Source organism: Ranitomeya imitator, chromosome 2, assembly GCF_032444005.1.
Source record: "Ranitomeya imitator isolate aRanImi1 chromosome 2, aRanImi1.pri, whole genome shotgun sequence".
NCBI lineage: Eukaryota > Metazoa > Chordata > Amphibia > Anura > Dendrobatidae > Ranitomeya > Ranitomeya imitator.
Window position 1 is genome coordinate 758,840,865 of NC_091283.1, and position 13,657 is coordinate 758,854,521.

Consider the following 13,657-nt stretch of genomic DNA (forward strand, 5'->3'; position numbering starts at 1 on the left):
TAGTCAACTACAGGGCGGGCCATTTATATGGATACACCTAAATAAAATAGGAATGGTTGGTGATATCAACTTCCTGTTTGTCGCACATTAATATATGGGAGGGGGAAAACTTTTCAAGGTGGGTGGTGACCATGGTGGCCATTTTGAAGTCGGTCATTTTGGATCCAACTTTTTTTTTTTTCCAATGGGAAGAGGATCATGTGACACATCAAACATTGAGAATTTCACAAGAAAAACAAACAATGGTGCGATTGGTTTTAAGGTATCTTTATTCTTTCATGAGTTACTTACAAGTTTCTCTTTGTTTACAGCCATTGACAGAGGTTAACAGGTGAGAGCGGATAGAAATGGTGTTGATGTCTGGTGAATTCAGTACCTGGGTCATTACAGCAGACTTCAAAGCAAGACACCCTACAAGACCACCCATCTCCCATGCTACAGTTAGCAAACTGCTTGGCAAATTTCGTGAAACAGGTTCAGTGTTGCATTTGTCAAAATGTGGATGCAAGAAAACTGTCACTGATTAAGAAACATCAGTGGTTGAAGATGCACTGAACATGGCACGTTCCCTGAAGATGGCACGTTCCCTGAGTTTTTCCAGCAAGATGGTGCACCACCACATTATGGGTGTCAGGTCCGAGCATTCCTACATGAAAAGTTTCCTGGAAAGTGGATTGATCATCGTGGGCCAGTTGAATGGCCACCAAGGTCTCCCGATCTGACTTTTATCTTTGGGGTCATCTGAAGGCAATTGTCTTTGCTGTGAAGATACGAGATGTGCAGCATCTGAAACAACAGATACTGGAAGCCTGTGCTAGCCTTTCTTCTGCGGTGTTGCTATCAGGGTGTCAAGAGTGGAAGAAGAGGGTGGCATTGACAATTCAACACAGTGGGCAGCACTTTGAACACATTTTATAAGTGGTCATAAACTTGTAAATAACTCATGAAAGAATAAAGTTACGTTAAAACCAAGCACACCATTGTTTTTCTTGTGAAATTCTCAATAAGTTTGATGTGTCACATGACCCTCTTCCCATTGGAAAAAATAAAGTTGGATCCAAAATGGCAGAATTCAAAATGGCCGCCGTGGTCACCACCCATCTTGAAAAGTTTCCCCCCCTCCCATGTACTAATGTGCCACAAACAGGAAGTTGATATCACCAACCATTCCCATTTTATTTAGGTGTATCCATATAAAATGGCCCACCCTGTACATCAGCAGACTGCCATTTAGTGTAGCTTTACTGTGCTTCGATGTAGGGCAGGTGAAAGATCTAATGTATGTATATTACAAATCTGCTTGTAATGTAGATGCCCAATAGATAATTCAGGGATTATTAAAAATTTTAAATTAATTATTTAAAACTTGTTTTTGCATGCCATTTCAGACTGTTGCCGTTCCTTTACATTAGTGATATGCAAAAATGCTTGGATAAGGCTTTATCTGAGCATGCTTGAGCATCTTTGACGTGGTAGAATACTATATTCGAGTAGCCGCGGCTGAAAGTCTCAAGGCTGTTTGACAGCCGCAAAACATGCAGGGATTACCCGTTTGTTTGGCAACTCCTGCATGTGTTGCGGCTGTCAAACAGCTGTGGCAACTTGAAAGTAGTATTCGATCATGCCGAAGATACTCTTAACACCCAAGCATGCTCGGATAACACCTTAACGGAGCACGCTCACACATCACTACTTTACAGATAATAATCTCCACTTGTCTGAAACATGAGGAACATGCTGCTGAACGTCATCTTGGTATTATTATTGACTTCTCATCAGGAGGTGAGCAGGGTCGGTGCAGATCTCACACACCTGTCTTATTTTGTTCGCTATGCAGGTGGCCCACGTGTTTTTGGTTCTATAATTGTTCTCGTTTCTACAAGACTGGGGAGTCCACCACTCCTCTGTGGGTCATTTGCATTGTAGCTGTTCCATCTCGCATGTTCAACGTGGATATTTTCTCTCTGAACCCTGTTCATACATGTACTATACAGATGATCAGGTTTTTAAATACATCAGATAGGGATTATATACATTAGACAGGACTGCTCTATTATGGGTATACCTTGGCGATTGGTGGAGCAGCTTAACATACTTTTTTTTTTTTGCAAAAAAAAGTAACTAAATACCCTGTATTTTTTAATTTTTTTTGACTAGCACTTGCTTATTTACTGTGACTTTTTTTTTTTTTTTTACAACAGAGTATTTTTTTACCTCTCTGTGCGCTTTTGTGTTTTCAAGTTCTTTGGTGGTGTGAACAGGTTCCTACAGACTTGTTCGCTATGCAGGTGGCCCAGTAATCCACTAATTTGGACAGGCGCACAATACCGGCCAATTGTGTGCTCAATCAGGAAAGATCAGAAGACAAGTTGCCAGCCCACTCATCACCAACTGCAAAGTGAGTGGAGAAGAATACCACTAAGATTTACCTTCATCTGGAGGAAGTTGAGCTTCTTCTGTCTTCAACTCCTCCATGTTAACAGTAAGGGTGCTCAGTAACCTCAGGACTTCATCACCAGGACTCAAGCTTTTGGAACTAGGCAAAAAAGCAACAAGGCTGGGTCAAATCACCATTACATTAAGTCTTACACAACTCACTGACATTTATGTCCAAGTCTGGAGACTACAAAGTGGGTCAGAGAAAAGGAAAAGCTTTAAAAAAAAGGTTTCTTTTTCTAGTGGGAAGGGTCCTTAGAGCCTAATCAAGAGAGTGTTTTGATGCAGAAACCCACATCACCCAGCCATCTGTGGGAAACCTGGCAGTATAGGTGCAATGCCGCATTACATTTTTGTTGAAATCTGGGCTGTCCTTGTAACGTACAGACGTACCACGTCTCCCAGAGGGTGGTACTGCAGCATAACTCATTTTCATAGGTTTCACAGTGATCCTTTCTGATCCCAAGGATTGGAGGTAACGACAATAATGGTGGGAGCACAGATTGCGGTGGGTGCCAGGTACTCCCCCATGAACATCAGCAGTTGTCACAAGTCACAGGGGGAGGTTAGTGGTTATTCTCTGTCAGTTATTGTTTGGATAACAATCTTACCCATCTGGTTGGAATACCGATTGCTGGAAGTAAGTCTCTGCTCTCCTCATAAGTTCACAATACTTTGCCGATCCTTCAATTTCACCCTAAAAGCGAAGCAGTCTTCTTGATAATTCCCATAAACACAAATCCACAGCATGCAATCTTCCTTTACAGCATTAGATGAACTGATTATTGAACAGATGTGGCCATTACTTATATTTTCCTTTCCCATTTTAGCCCATACAGGGTGGGTTACTGAAAACCATTCCCGATAGACAATCACAGAGGGGCTATTATCCTCCACTGAGGATTCCATTTACTCAAAATTAATTAGGGAATGGTCATTTTTACTCTCAAGCATAAAATAATGTAACTAAACGTTACATACTATTATGAGCCTAATCCATCAGAACATATTAAAGAAACTATGCGATATTTGTGTACATTATGCGCTCATTTTATTATAGTGGGTGTCAAAACATGATCATTGGCAAATACATACAGCATAATGTGAATTAAGCTAGCCCTACCTTAAAGAAATCGTTTTTCTTCAAGTTATTTAAAAATCCAGTCCAGAGTGGGCTTTGTGAACGATGTCTTGTGGCCGCTCCGTCAGACCCAGCACTTTTGGAACACAGGATCTCAAAACCATGTGCCTAATGAAAAAACAGGTAAGTGTCCGCTTAATTGTAAAGTGCTGCGGAATTTGTTGGCGCTATATAAATACAAATTATTATTATTATTATTATTATGTGATGAAGATGTGCAACATCAAAAAGCACCAAATTCATTTAAAAAAAAAAAAAAAAAAAAAAAAAAAAGCACCCCACCAAATTTATTTAGCAGCATAACCACATTGATAAATCTGGTGTATTTTAAGACTGACTGACTTAAAGGTTGTGCTGCCCAAAACTTAGAAGCAGTATTAAAAAAATGTCCCATTGTGACAAAATCCTTAACCATGTGTATGAAAAGGAACCAATTTTTTTTTTTTCCATTTGCTTCGCGTATTCATCACAATACTTTATGGTTGTTTTCTAGCTTAAAAAAAAAAAAAAAACACGACAACCAGCATTTGCACAAAACTTTTTTGGTGATGCCTAGTTGGAGAGAGGTCAAAAGTTTGGGCACCCTACGTGGGTGCCTAGTAGCACCCCTTTTAAAAGTATCACAGACTTTTGCAGCCAGACAAGAGTCTTTCAATTCAATTCTTGTTTGAGGGATTTTCATCCATTCTTCCCTGGAAAATTCTTCCTGTTATTTTGAGGTCTAGCCACAGATTTTTAATGATGTTCAGGTCAGGAGACTGAGGGCGATTATAAAACCTTCAGCTTGCGACTTTTGAGATAGTCTACTGTGGATTTTCATGTGCGTTTCGGATCAGTATCCATTTGTAGAAGCCATCCTTTTCAACTTCTGCCTTTTTACACATTATGTTATGTTTGCATCAAGAATTTGTTGAAATTTCATTGAATCCACTGGTCCCTCTACCCGTGAAATGTCCTCTGTGCCATTGGCAGCAACACAACCCCAAAGCATAAATAAGCATGGGGTGGATCAACAGTTGGCGAGATGTTCATTTCCTAGAACTCTGTGCCCTTTTTTCTCCACACATACCTTTGATCATTATGGCCAAAGAGTTCTCTTTTAAACTCATCGATCCACAGGACTTGTTTCCAAAATGCATCAGGCTTGTTTACATGTTCTTTTGCATATTTATGAAGCTGAATTTCATGGTAAGGATGCAGGAGGGGTTTTCTTCTGATGACTTCAATGAAGGCCATATTTGTGCAGGTGTCTCTGAACAGTAAAACAATGTACTACAACGCCAGAGTCTTCTCAATCTTTCTGAAGGTTTTTTTTGCAGTCAAGCAGGGGTTCTGATTGGTCTCTCTAGAAATCCTACGAGCAGCTCTCACTGAAATTTTGCTTGGTCTTTCAGACCTTATCTTGACCTCCACAGTTCCTGTTATCTGCCATTTCTTAATTACATTTCGAACTGAGGAAAGGGCAACTTGAAAATGCTTTGCCATCTTCTTATAGGCTTCTCCTGCATTGTGGGCCTCCAAATTTTTCAGAGTGCCAGGCAGCTGCTTAGAAGCTGGAAAATTTGAATAATATGGCCTTTCCTAATGATGATTGTTAACAAGCCATAACGCTAACAGGCTAATTAAGGTCTGAAACTTCGGTCAATTTTATTTAAGTGCACACATCTCAAAAGGGTGCCCAAACTTTTGCAATGGCCCATTTTCCTTTTTAAAACGTAAAAAGATTAAATAAAGAGATATTTTTGCCTAAAATACAAAAGGAAAATGTGTAATCTTTAAGACCTTTTAGAGATCATTTTCAACTTGCTTAGCTGTTCAAAATAACAGTCATTTTGATCAAGGGTGCCCAAACTTTTGCATGCCACTGTAGCATGAATCTGCTGCAGCCATGACTGGTTTGCAGGGTGTATTTGATTTAAATTTAACGGATTTAAATCACGATTTAAATCACTAGTCAGTAAGGCTTGATTTAAATCAGTGATTTAAATCAAAGTTTCTACCTAAACTAGGTCTTGCTACTTTAACATGCAAGTAGATGAAGATTTTTAGAATCACTTTTTAGATTACTTTTTTCTCCCCAGTTTAATGGGTTAATCATTCATATTTGGACACCACTGTTCTGTTGTACTTAGGAAGGAGAAAAATAATCCTGACCTTAACAACAATTTAAATAGATTTATTCAACTGAAACAATAACAACATTACAGCATGAGTTATTTGCTTAAACAAACATCCATGTTTGTTAACTAATTTGGCTAAACTAGATCTATATATATATATATATATATATATATATATATATATATATATATATATATACACACAGTGGGGAAAAAAAGTATTTAGTCAGTCAGCAATAGTGCAAGTTCCACCACTTAAAAAGATGAGAGGCGTCTCTAATTTACATCATAGGTAGACCTCAACTATGGGAGACAAACTGAGAAAAAAAAATCCAGAAAATCACATTGTCTGTTTTTTTAACAATTTATTTGCATATTATGGTGGAAAATAAGTATTTGGTCAGAAACAAAATTTCATCTCAATACTTTGTAATATATCCTTTGTTGGCAATGACAGAGGTCAAAAGTCTTCACAAGGTTGCCACACACTGTTGTTGGTATGTTGGCCCATTCCTCCATGCAGATCTCCTCTAGAGCAGTGATGTTTTTGGCTTTTCGCTTGGCAACACGGATTTTCAACTCCCTCCAAAGGTTTTCTATAGGGTTGAGATCTGGAGACTGGCTAGGCCACTCCAGGACCTTGAAATGCTTCTTACGAAGCCACTCCTTCATTGCCCTGGCGGTGTGCTTTGGATCATTGTCATGTTGAAAGACCCAGCCACGATTCATCTTCAATGCCCTTGCTGATGGAAGGAGGTTTGCACTCAAAATCTCACGATACATGGCCCCATTCATTCTTTCATGCACCCGGATCAGTCGTCCTGGCCCCTTTGCAGAGAAACAGCCCCAAAGCATGATGTTTCCACCACCATGCTTTACAGTAGGTATGGTGTTTGATGGATGCAACTCAGTATTCTTTTTCCTCCAAACACGACAAGTTGTGTTTCTACCAAACAGTTCCAGTTTGGTTTCATCAGACCATAGGACATTCTCCCAAAACTCCTCTGGATCATCCAAATGCTCTCTAGCAAACTTCAGATGGGCCCGGACATGTACTGGCTTAAGTAGTGGGACACGTCTGGCACTGCAGGATCTGAGTCCATGGTGGCGTAGTGTGTTACTTATGGTAGGCCTTGTTACATTGGTCCCAGCTCTCTGCAGTTCATTCACTAGGTCCCCCCGTGTGGTTCTGGGATTTTTGCTCACCGTTCTTGTGATCATTCTGACCCCACGGGGTGGGATTTTGCGTGGAGCCCCAGATCGAGGGAGATTATCAGTGGTCTTGTATGTCTTCCATTTTCTAATTATTGCTCCCACTGTTGATTTCTTCACTCCAAGCTGGTTGGCTATTGCAGATTCAGTCTTCCTAGCCTGGTGCAGGGCTACAATTTTGTTTCTGGTGTCCTTTGACAGCTCTTTGGTCTTCACCATAGTGGAGTTTGGAGCCAGACTGTTTGAGGGTGTGCACAGGTGTCTTTTTATACTGATAACAAGTTTAAACAGGTGCCATTACTACAGGTAATGAGTGGAGGAAAGAGGAGACTCTTAAAGAAGAAGTTACAGGTCTGTGAGAGCCAGAAATCTTGATTGTTTGTTTCTGACCAAATACTTATTTTCCACCATAATATGCAAATAAATTGTTAAAAAAACAGACAATGTGATTTTCTGGATTTTTTTTTCTGTTTGTCTCCCATAGTTGAGGTCTACCTATGATGTAAATTACAGACGCCTCTCATCTTTTTAAGTGGTGGAACTTGCACTATTGCTGACTGACTAAATACTTTTTTGCCCCACTGTATATATATATATATATATATATATATATTATAAGAAACTTAGACTGTCAGCCCAGCCGACACATGAAAAACTTAAATACTACTGTCCCTGTTGTCCTCTGTAGCTCACTTGTCGTCATCATCATCTTCTTCTTTGTTCCTATTCATAATCTGGAAAAGAAAAACAAGCTTTCCTGCTTTATTGGGTCCCAACCGATTTCTCAATTTAGAATGAATGAGTCCAAAGGAAGAGAATATTCTTTCAACGCCTGCAGAAGAAGCTACTGCTGTTAAAAGTGAAATCATTACTTGAACAGTCTCTAAATCCAAGCGCTTAAGTGACTTCCACCAGTTTACTGGTGTGACCTTCCTTAAAATATCTTCAGCAAACATATATTTCTTGAATGGTTCCCCCTTAGCTCTGAAGTGTATTATAGTTGGCATTAAAGATGGATGATTGCTGGATACCCATGTCATAGCTAACTCCTCTTCCTCAGCACTTAGGTTTTGACCCCGATATTGGATATTGACAATATTTGCCAAAAAATGAGCTGGAGTCAGTGCTTGTCCCATTCGTTTGTTTACTGCTTGTAATTTAATTCTGTCCATGTGTAGTTCTGTTTTTAAGTGTTCACTCAGTTCCTTCCAAATTTCAACAGCATCCGCAATAAAACAGCTATTTTTCTGTATTTTGTTTAAAGCTTGAGAGATGGGTTTCAGGAAGCTCAGCATATGTTCAACATTTCTCTTAAGCCCAATGTTGAGGATTTTGGCCGTGACAGTGCCATCTATTTTATCTCGATTTTCTTCACAAAGTGTCATGAGAATAGGCCAGTTTTTGATATGCTGCTCAAAACAGTCCACCACAGAGTTCCATCCAACATCTTGTGGGAGCGTTAGCTTGGTTCCACCCATCCTTTTCAGAGCTGCTGCAGCAAAATGATTATTACGGAAGTATTTAGCAATTTCAACAACATTAGCCTTTATTTCTGGAACACTTAAGTCTTTGGCTAAGAGGTGCAGCAAATGAGCACTGCAACCATATGTTATTAGCAGCTTTGTATTCCCTCCCTGCTCTTCTAAATCTCTTCTCATCTTGGATACGTTTGCAGCATTGTCAGTGACCAAACTGCGTACTAGACATTTGAATTTTTGTTCACATGTCGTTATAGCTTTTACTGCCACTTCTTGTAAGTATTCTGCTGTGTGTGCATTTCCTGACGTATCAGTTGTTTGTGCAAGTTAGACTTTACCTTCTTCTGTTGTTATACAAGCACATACAATAGGATCATTGTGGACATTACTCCACCCATCAATACTTAGGTTAACAATTTTACCCTCCAGAGCTGTTGCACATTGCTCCATTTCTCTGTCATACACTTGATCCAGCAGTTTCCCTGCAACATCAGCTCTGCTGGGTGGACTGTATCCTGGTCTCAGTGACTGAACCATATTAATGAAATGTGGGTTCTCAGTCAGACGGAAAGAAGAATTCGTTGCATAAATAAACTGGGCAATTTTATCGTCAATCAACTCTTTTTCTAATCTGCTAGTTCTTATCACAAACCTATCTATGGTGGTTCCAGGAGGTAAAGGTTTTTTCTTCCTTTTGGGTGATGGTGATATGTGGCTGTGGGTGTCTGATGATGATGCTGCTGCTAATGAAGCACTATCCTGGATGGATAACTCTGAAACTGTAGAACAGGATGATGGTGATCTTGGAGGTGGATAGTTTCCAGAATCCATGAATTCCCCTAAACAAAAAAAGTCAATGCTGTTATTTTATTGTTTATACAATTTCTGCTTATTGTACACAACACATCACTGTCCCTGCCCCAAAAGGAATATTTGTTTTTCTTCATAACTGTACCAAATGACAGTAACATGCAGTAATAATAATAAATATAATTTTTCTCACACGTGACAGTTCAGTCTTTAGAAATAGGATTCAATAAAAATGTTTACCAACCTGAAGATCCTGCCTGTTCAGAAGTGTTTCTTTGGTCATCTTCATCACCGCACTTCTCATGATGTTGCCTTATTCGCGCCACCAGGCCTTGCATCTCTTTGTTGCATCGTTTGCATTTTGCACGCATGCCTGCCTTACCGATAGGCGAAGGAGCTTCATTAAAATATTCCCAAACTGGGTCTCTTTTACGGCCTGCTGCCATTATAAGGAAAGAATGTAATAAACCTCAGATCGTACACACAAATAGATCCAGACTTGTCTGTCTGTGGCTATGCTGCAGTATTGTGCTCAAAGTTTCACTTTCATTTTCTTGTCTGCTTGCCCTTCCTCCTCCTCACACCTAGATTCACATTCTTCTTGTGTTGTGCAGATCTATTCCACTCCAAACAATCAGAAACATATTGTCTAACTTCTTGGACTTGGCACTGAAGGGGTTGATTCTGTATTCATAGGTTTGTAGAACAATAGGATTAAGGTCTTTTTCTCAACTCTGTTCATGTTGTAACATTTTTGCCGTGAAGAAGAGGCTGGGACCTCTGCGGAGTCAAATTCAGTTTTGAGAACTGTGTAAGTAAAGCGAGCGTCTGTGATAATATAGGAGAGAAACTGCCCACTAATTCTACAGAAACCTCTGGAAGAGCATGGCATTGTGAATGTTACACATAGACAGCCTTTATTCTACTGAGTTAAACAACTCAGCTTTATCTCATGATGGAAGAACCTTTGGATGGTAAAATATTTTCCTCAAAAAGCAGTTTATTGAAAAAAAAAAATCCGATTTAAATAAAAAAAAATCCGATTTTTAAAAAAAAAAAAACATTGATTTTTATCCACCCTGCTGGTTTGCGACACTTAAGCCGCCCAAAGATGAGCCTCTTAAAGTTTGGGACGTTTTAATCCATCAGGTTTTGATCAAATGTACGAAACGTCAGTCTTGGTAAATTCTGTTAAACAAGAGTCTAAGACAGGGGTGGCAATTAATTTTCCCTTGGCAATTAATTTTCCCCAAGGGGGCCACGAGAGAGAGAGAGTATGTATATGTGTGTGTGGTGTGTGGCACGAACGAATAGGCTGAAATGTATTCTGCTCAGTTTTAACACAGGATTTTATATTAATTGCATCACTTCATATTGGGCAGAATTAAATTATTACAGCTTCTCATAAACAGCATGAAGCTCACATAGCCCCCTATATGCAGCTTGATTTCCCCCCTCCCAATACAGTATAAGCCCCATATAGCCTTACGCACGCACTCACGCGCCTTGCTCCAGTTCCCCTGGCGCTCTGCCTCTGCTCCGATTATCTGCAGTACGCAGCTGATGCAATGAAATTATGTCACCACGACTGCTGGCTCACACGCTGGTTGCTGGAACAAGGGGCGGCCGGCCCCTCTACCAATGTATTCACCGCTGCATGCATCGGATACAGGAGACGGCACAATACACGGTCCTCAGCCCCTCTGCTGTCTGTCCGGACTTGAACAGCCAGAGGAACTAAATGTGGCCTGCACTTTTCACGAATAGCATTCGTATCTGTGATTGTCCATGAGGCCACTCACGTGTCTATGATTTTTCACAGACAGAGTGGTCAGCGGAAAGTTACGGAAACGTCCAATTTCAGATGGAAAAAGATAAATAGACAATGCAGGTCTATGGTTCCATGGGGAAGGGGTGGAGCAAGAAATCAGATCGCACTCGGATACCAATTTTCATGGACTGTCGGGAAGAAGGAGATGTTTTCTTCCACGTATGAGAAAAGCTTATGCTTGGACCGCACTCTTGGTACGTGAGAAAACCTAATGACTGAATGAGGCCTAAGGCCGGCGTCACACACAGCGTAAAACAATACGGTCCGTATATTACAGCCGTAATACGCTGAAAAGTCCCCAAAATAGTGGTCCGTAGCTCCTCCGTAGGCAGGGTGTGTCAGCGTTTTTTGCGCATGGCATCCTCCGTATGTAATCCGATAGAGATAGAGATATATTTCATACAGCGCTAGATAGCTTTAAAGCCGGTAATTCAATTACCGGCTTTTCCTCTCTCCTTCCTAAACCCGACATGATTTGTGACATGGTTTACATACAGTAAACCATGTCATATCCCCCCTTTTTTTGCATATTCCACACTACTGTTAGTAGTGTGTATATGCAAAATTTGGCTGTTCTACCTACTAAATTAAAGGGTTCAATGGCGGAAAAAATTGGCGTGGGCTCCCACGCAATTTTCTCTGCCATAGTAGTAAAGCCAGTGACAGATATTAATAGCCTGGAGAGGGTCCATGGTTATTGGCCCCCCCCCTGGCTAAAAACACCTGCCCCCAGCCACCCAAGAAAAGGCACATCTGGAAGATGGCCACTCTCTTCCCATTCCCGTGTAGCGGTGGGATATGGGGTAATGAAGGGTTAATGCCACCTTGCTATTGTAAGGGGACATTAAGCCAAATTAATAATGGAGAGGCGTCAATTATGACACCTATCCATTATTAATCCAATACTAGTAAAGGGTTAAAAAAATACACAAACACATTATTAAAAATTATTTTAATGAAATAAAAACAAAGGTTGTTGTAATATATTATTCAACGCCCAATCCAATCACTGAAGACCCTCGTTCTGTAACAAAAAAAACATAATAAACCAACAATATCCATACCTTTCGAAGATCTGTAATGTCCAACGATGCGCCTATTCTGGCCAAGTGCCAGAATAGGCGCATCTTCCAGATATGCCTTTTCTGGGGTGGCTGGGGGTAGATGTTTTTAGCCAGGGGAGGGGCCCAATAACCATGGACCCTCTCCAGGATATTAATATCTGCCCTCAGTCACTGGCTTTACTACTCTGGCGGAGAAAATTGCGCGGGAGCCCACGCCAATTTTTTCCGCCATTTAACCCTTTAATTTAGTAGATAGAACGGCCAAATTTTGCACATATACACTACTAACATTAGTAGTGTGGAATATGCAAAAAAAAAAAAAGGTGATACGAGATGGTTTACTGTATGTAAACCATGTCTCATATCATGTCGGGTTTAGGAAGGTTTACTGTACACCGCACTGAATTGCCGGCTTTTCTCTCTAACACCGCTGCGTATTTCTCGCAAGTCACACTGCTGGTCCGTGTGTGATCCGTATTTTTCAGGCTTCCATAGACTTTCATTGGCGTATTTCTTGCGCAGTACGGTGACAAACGCAGCATGCTGCGATTTTCTACGGCCGTAGAAAGCCGTATAATACGGATCAGTAAAATACGGCAGATAGGAGCAGGGGCATAGAGAATAATTGTGCCGTTTGTTTTGCGAGTTTTACGGACGTATTTTCTGCGCTCATATGTCCGTAAAACTCGCAAGTGTGACGGCGGCCTCAGTTGTCTGGCAAGGCTCAATATTGACTTTTAGGATTGCTACTCTTCACTTTAGGCCGGTGTCACACTTGCCAGTGCAATGCGAAAAACTCTTGCATCAATACCCAGCACTGCGGCCGGCACTCAGAACCGGAGTGTGAGGCTGCATGTATTTCTATGTAGCTGAACGCTCCGGACTCAAGTGCCGGCTGCAGTGACGGGTATTGATGCAAGAGACTCGTGCAAGTTTCTTGCATTGCACATGCAAGTGTGACCCCGGCCTTAGAATTTTAATCCTCTTCCTTGCTGAAGAGGCAATTTGCATTCTTAAACTAGTCATATGAAGTCACTTTTCGGCCTGTACACATGAACCACTTAAAAGGGTAAGCTGTCACTAGAATCATGCTGCCTAAACCAAGTTGATTGGGCAGCGTGACCAGTGACAGGCTGCTATCTTTAATATTTCCATTCACTGCCTGCAAACACAGATTCTGAAGAAAGGGAGTATTTGAAGCACAGATTGTAAGAAACTTTCAGAATTTTTCATTTTCTAATGGAATAAGCTTTACTCACATGCAACCAGATACCTAAATTGACTCTTGTTGCGAGTGCCAAAATGGGGAAACCTGTCCCTCCCGACCAGGATGGCCGCAGTACAGCGGAGCTGTATAGTGCAATAGCTGATATAAATTAAATTGAAGTATTTCCATGTGCCTGAGGTATTACAACCAAATAAGCAGCGTTTACCAGCTTTATTCCCAGATCATGAGCCTTGTACTTGGGATGCGAGACCGCAGGAAGGGCGAATCCGCTGCGTTTGTCGGGATGGAACCCCTGTTGGCGGAGCTGAGCATATAAACACTTTGTAAAGGTCACCTA

The 13,657-nt window shown here is 40.8% G+C and overlaps 1 protein-coding gene across 1 annotated transcript in view; it reads right to left on the reverse strand.

Moving 5' to 3' along the window:
- The window catches only part of ECD (ecdysoneless cell cycle regulator), a 41,476-nt gene that overhangs the window by 17,739 nt on the left and 10,080 nt on the right, over nt 1-13,657 (reverse strand). Inside the window, exons 7-10 of the mRNA XM_069753343.1 lie at nt 13,526-13,654; nt 3,560-3,685; nt 3,048-3,133; nt 2,430-2,536 (exon numbers count right to left, since the gene is read on the reverse strand). Of these exons, the coding sequence (XP_069609444.1) occupies nt 2,430-2,536; nt 3,048-3,133; nt 3,560-3,685; nt 13,526-13,654 (448 nt within the window). The remainder of the gene's footprint in view (nt 1-2,429; nt 2,537-3,047; nt 3,134-3,559; nt 3,686-13,525; nt 13,655-13,657) is intronic.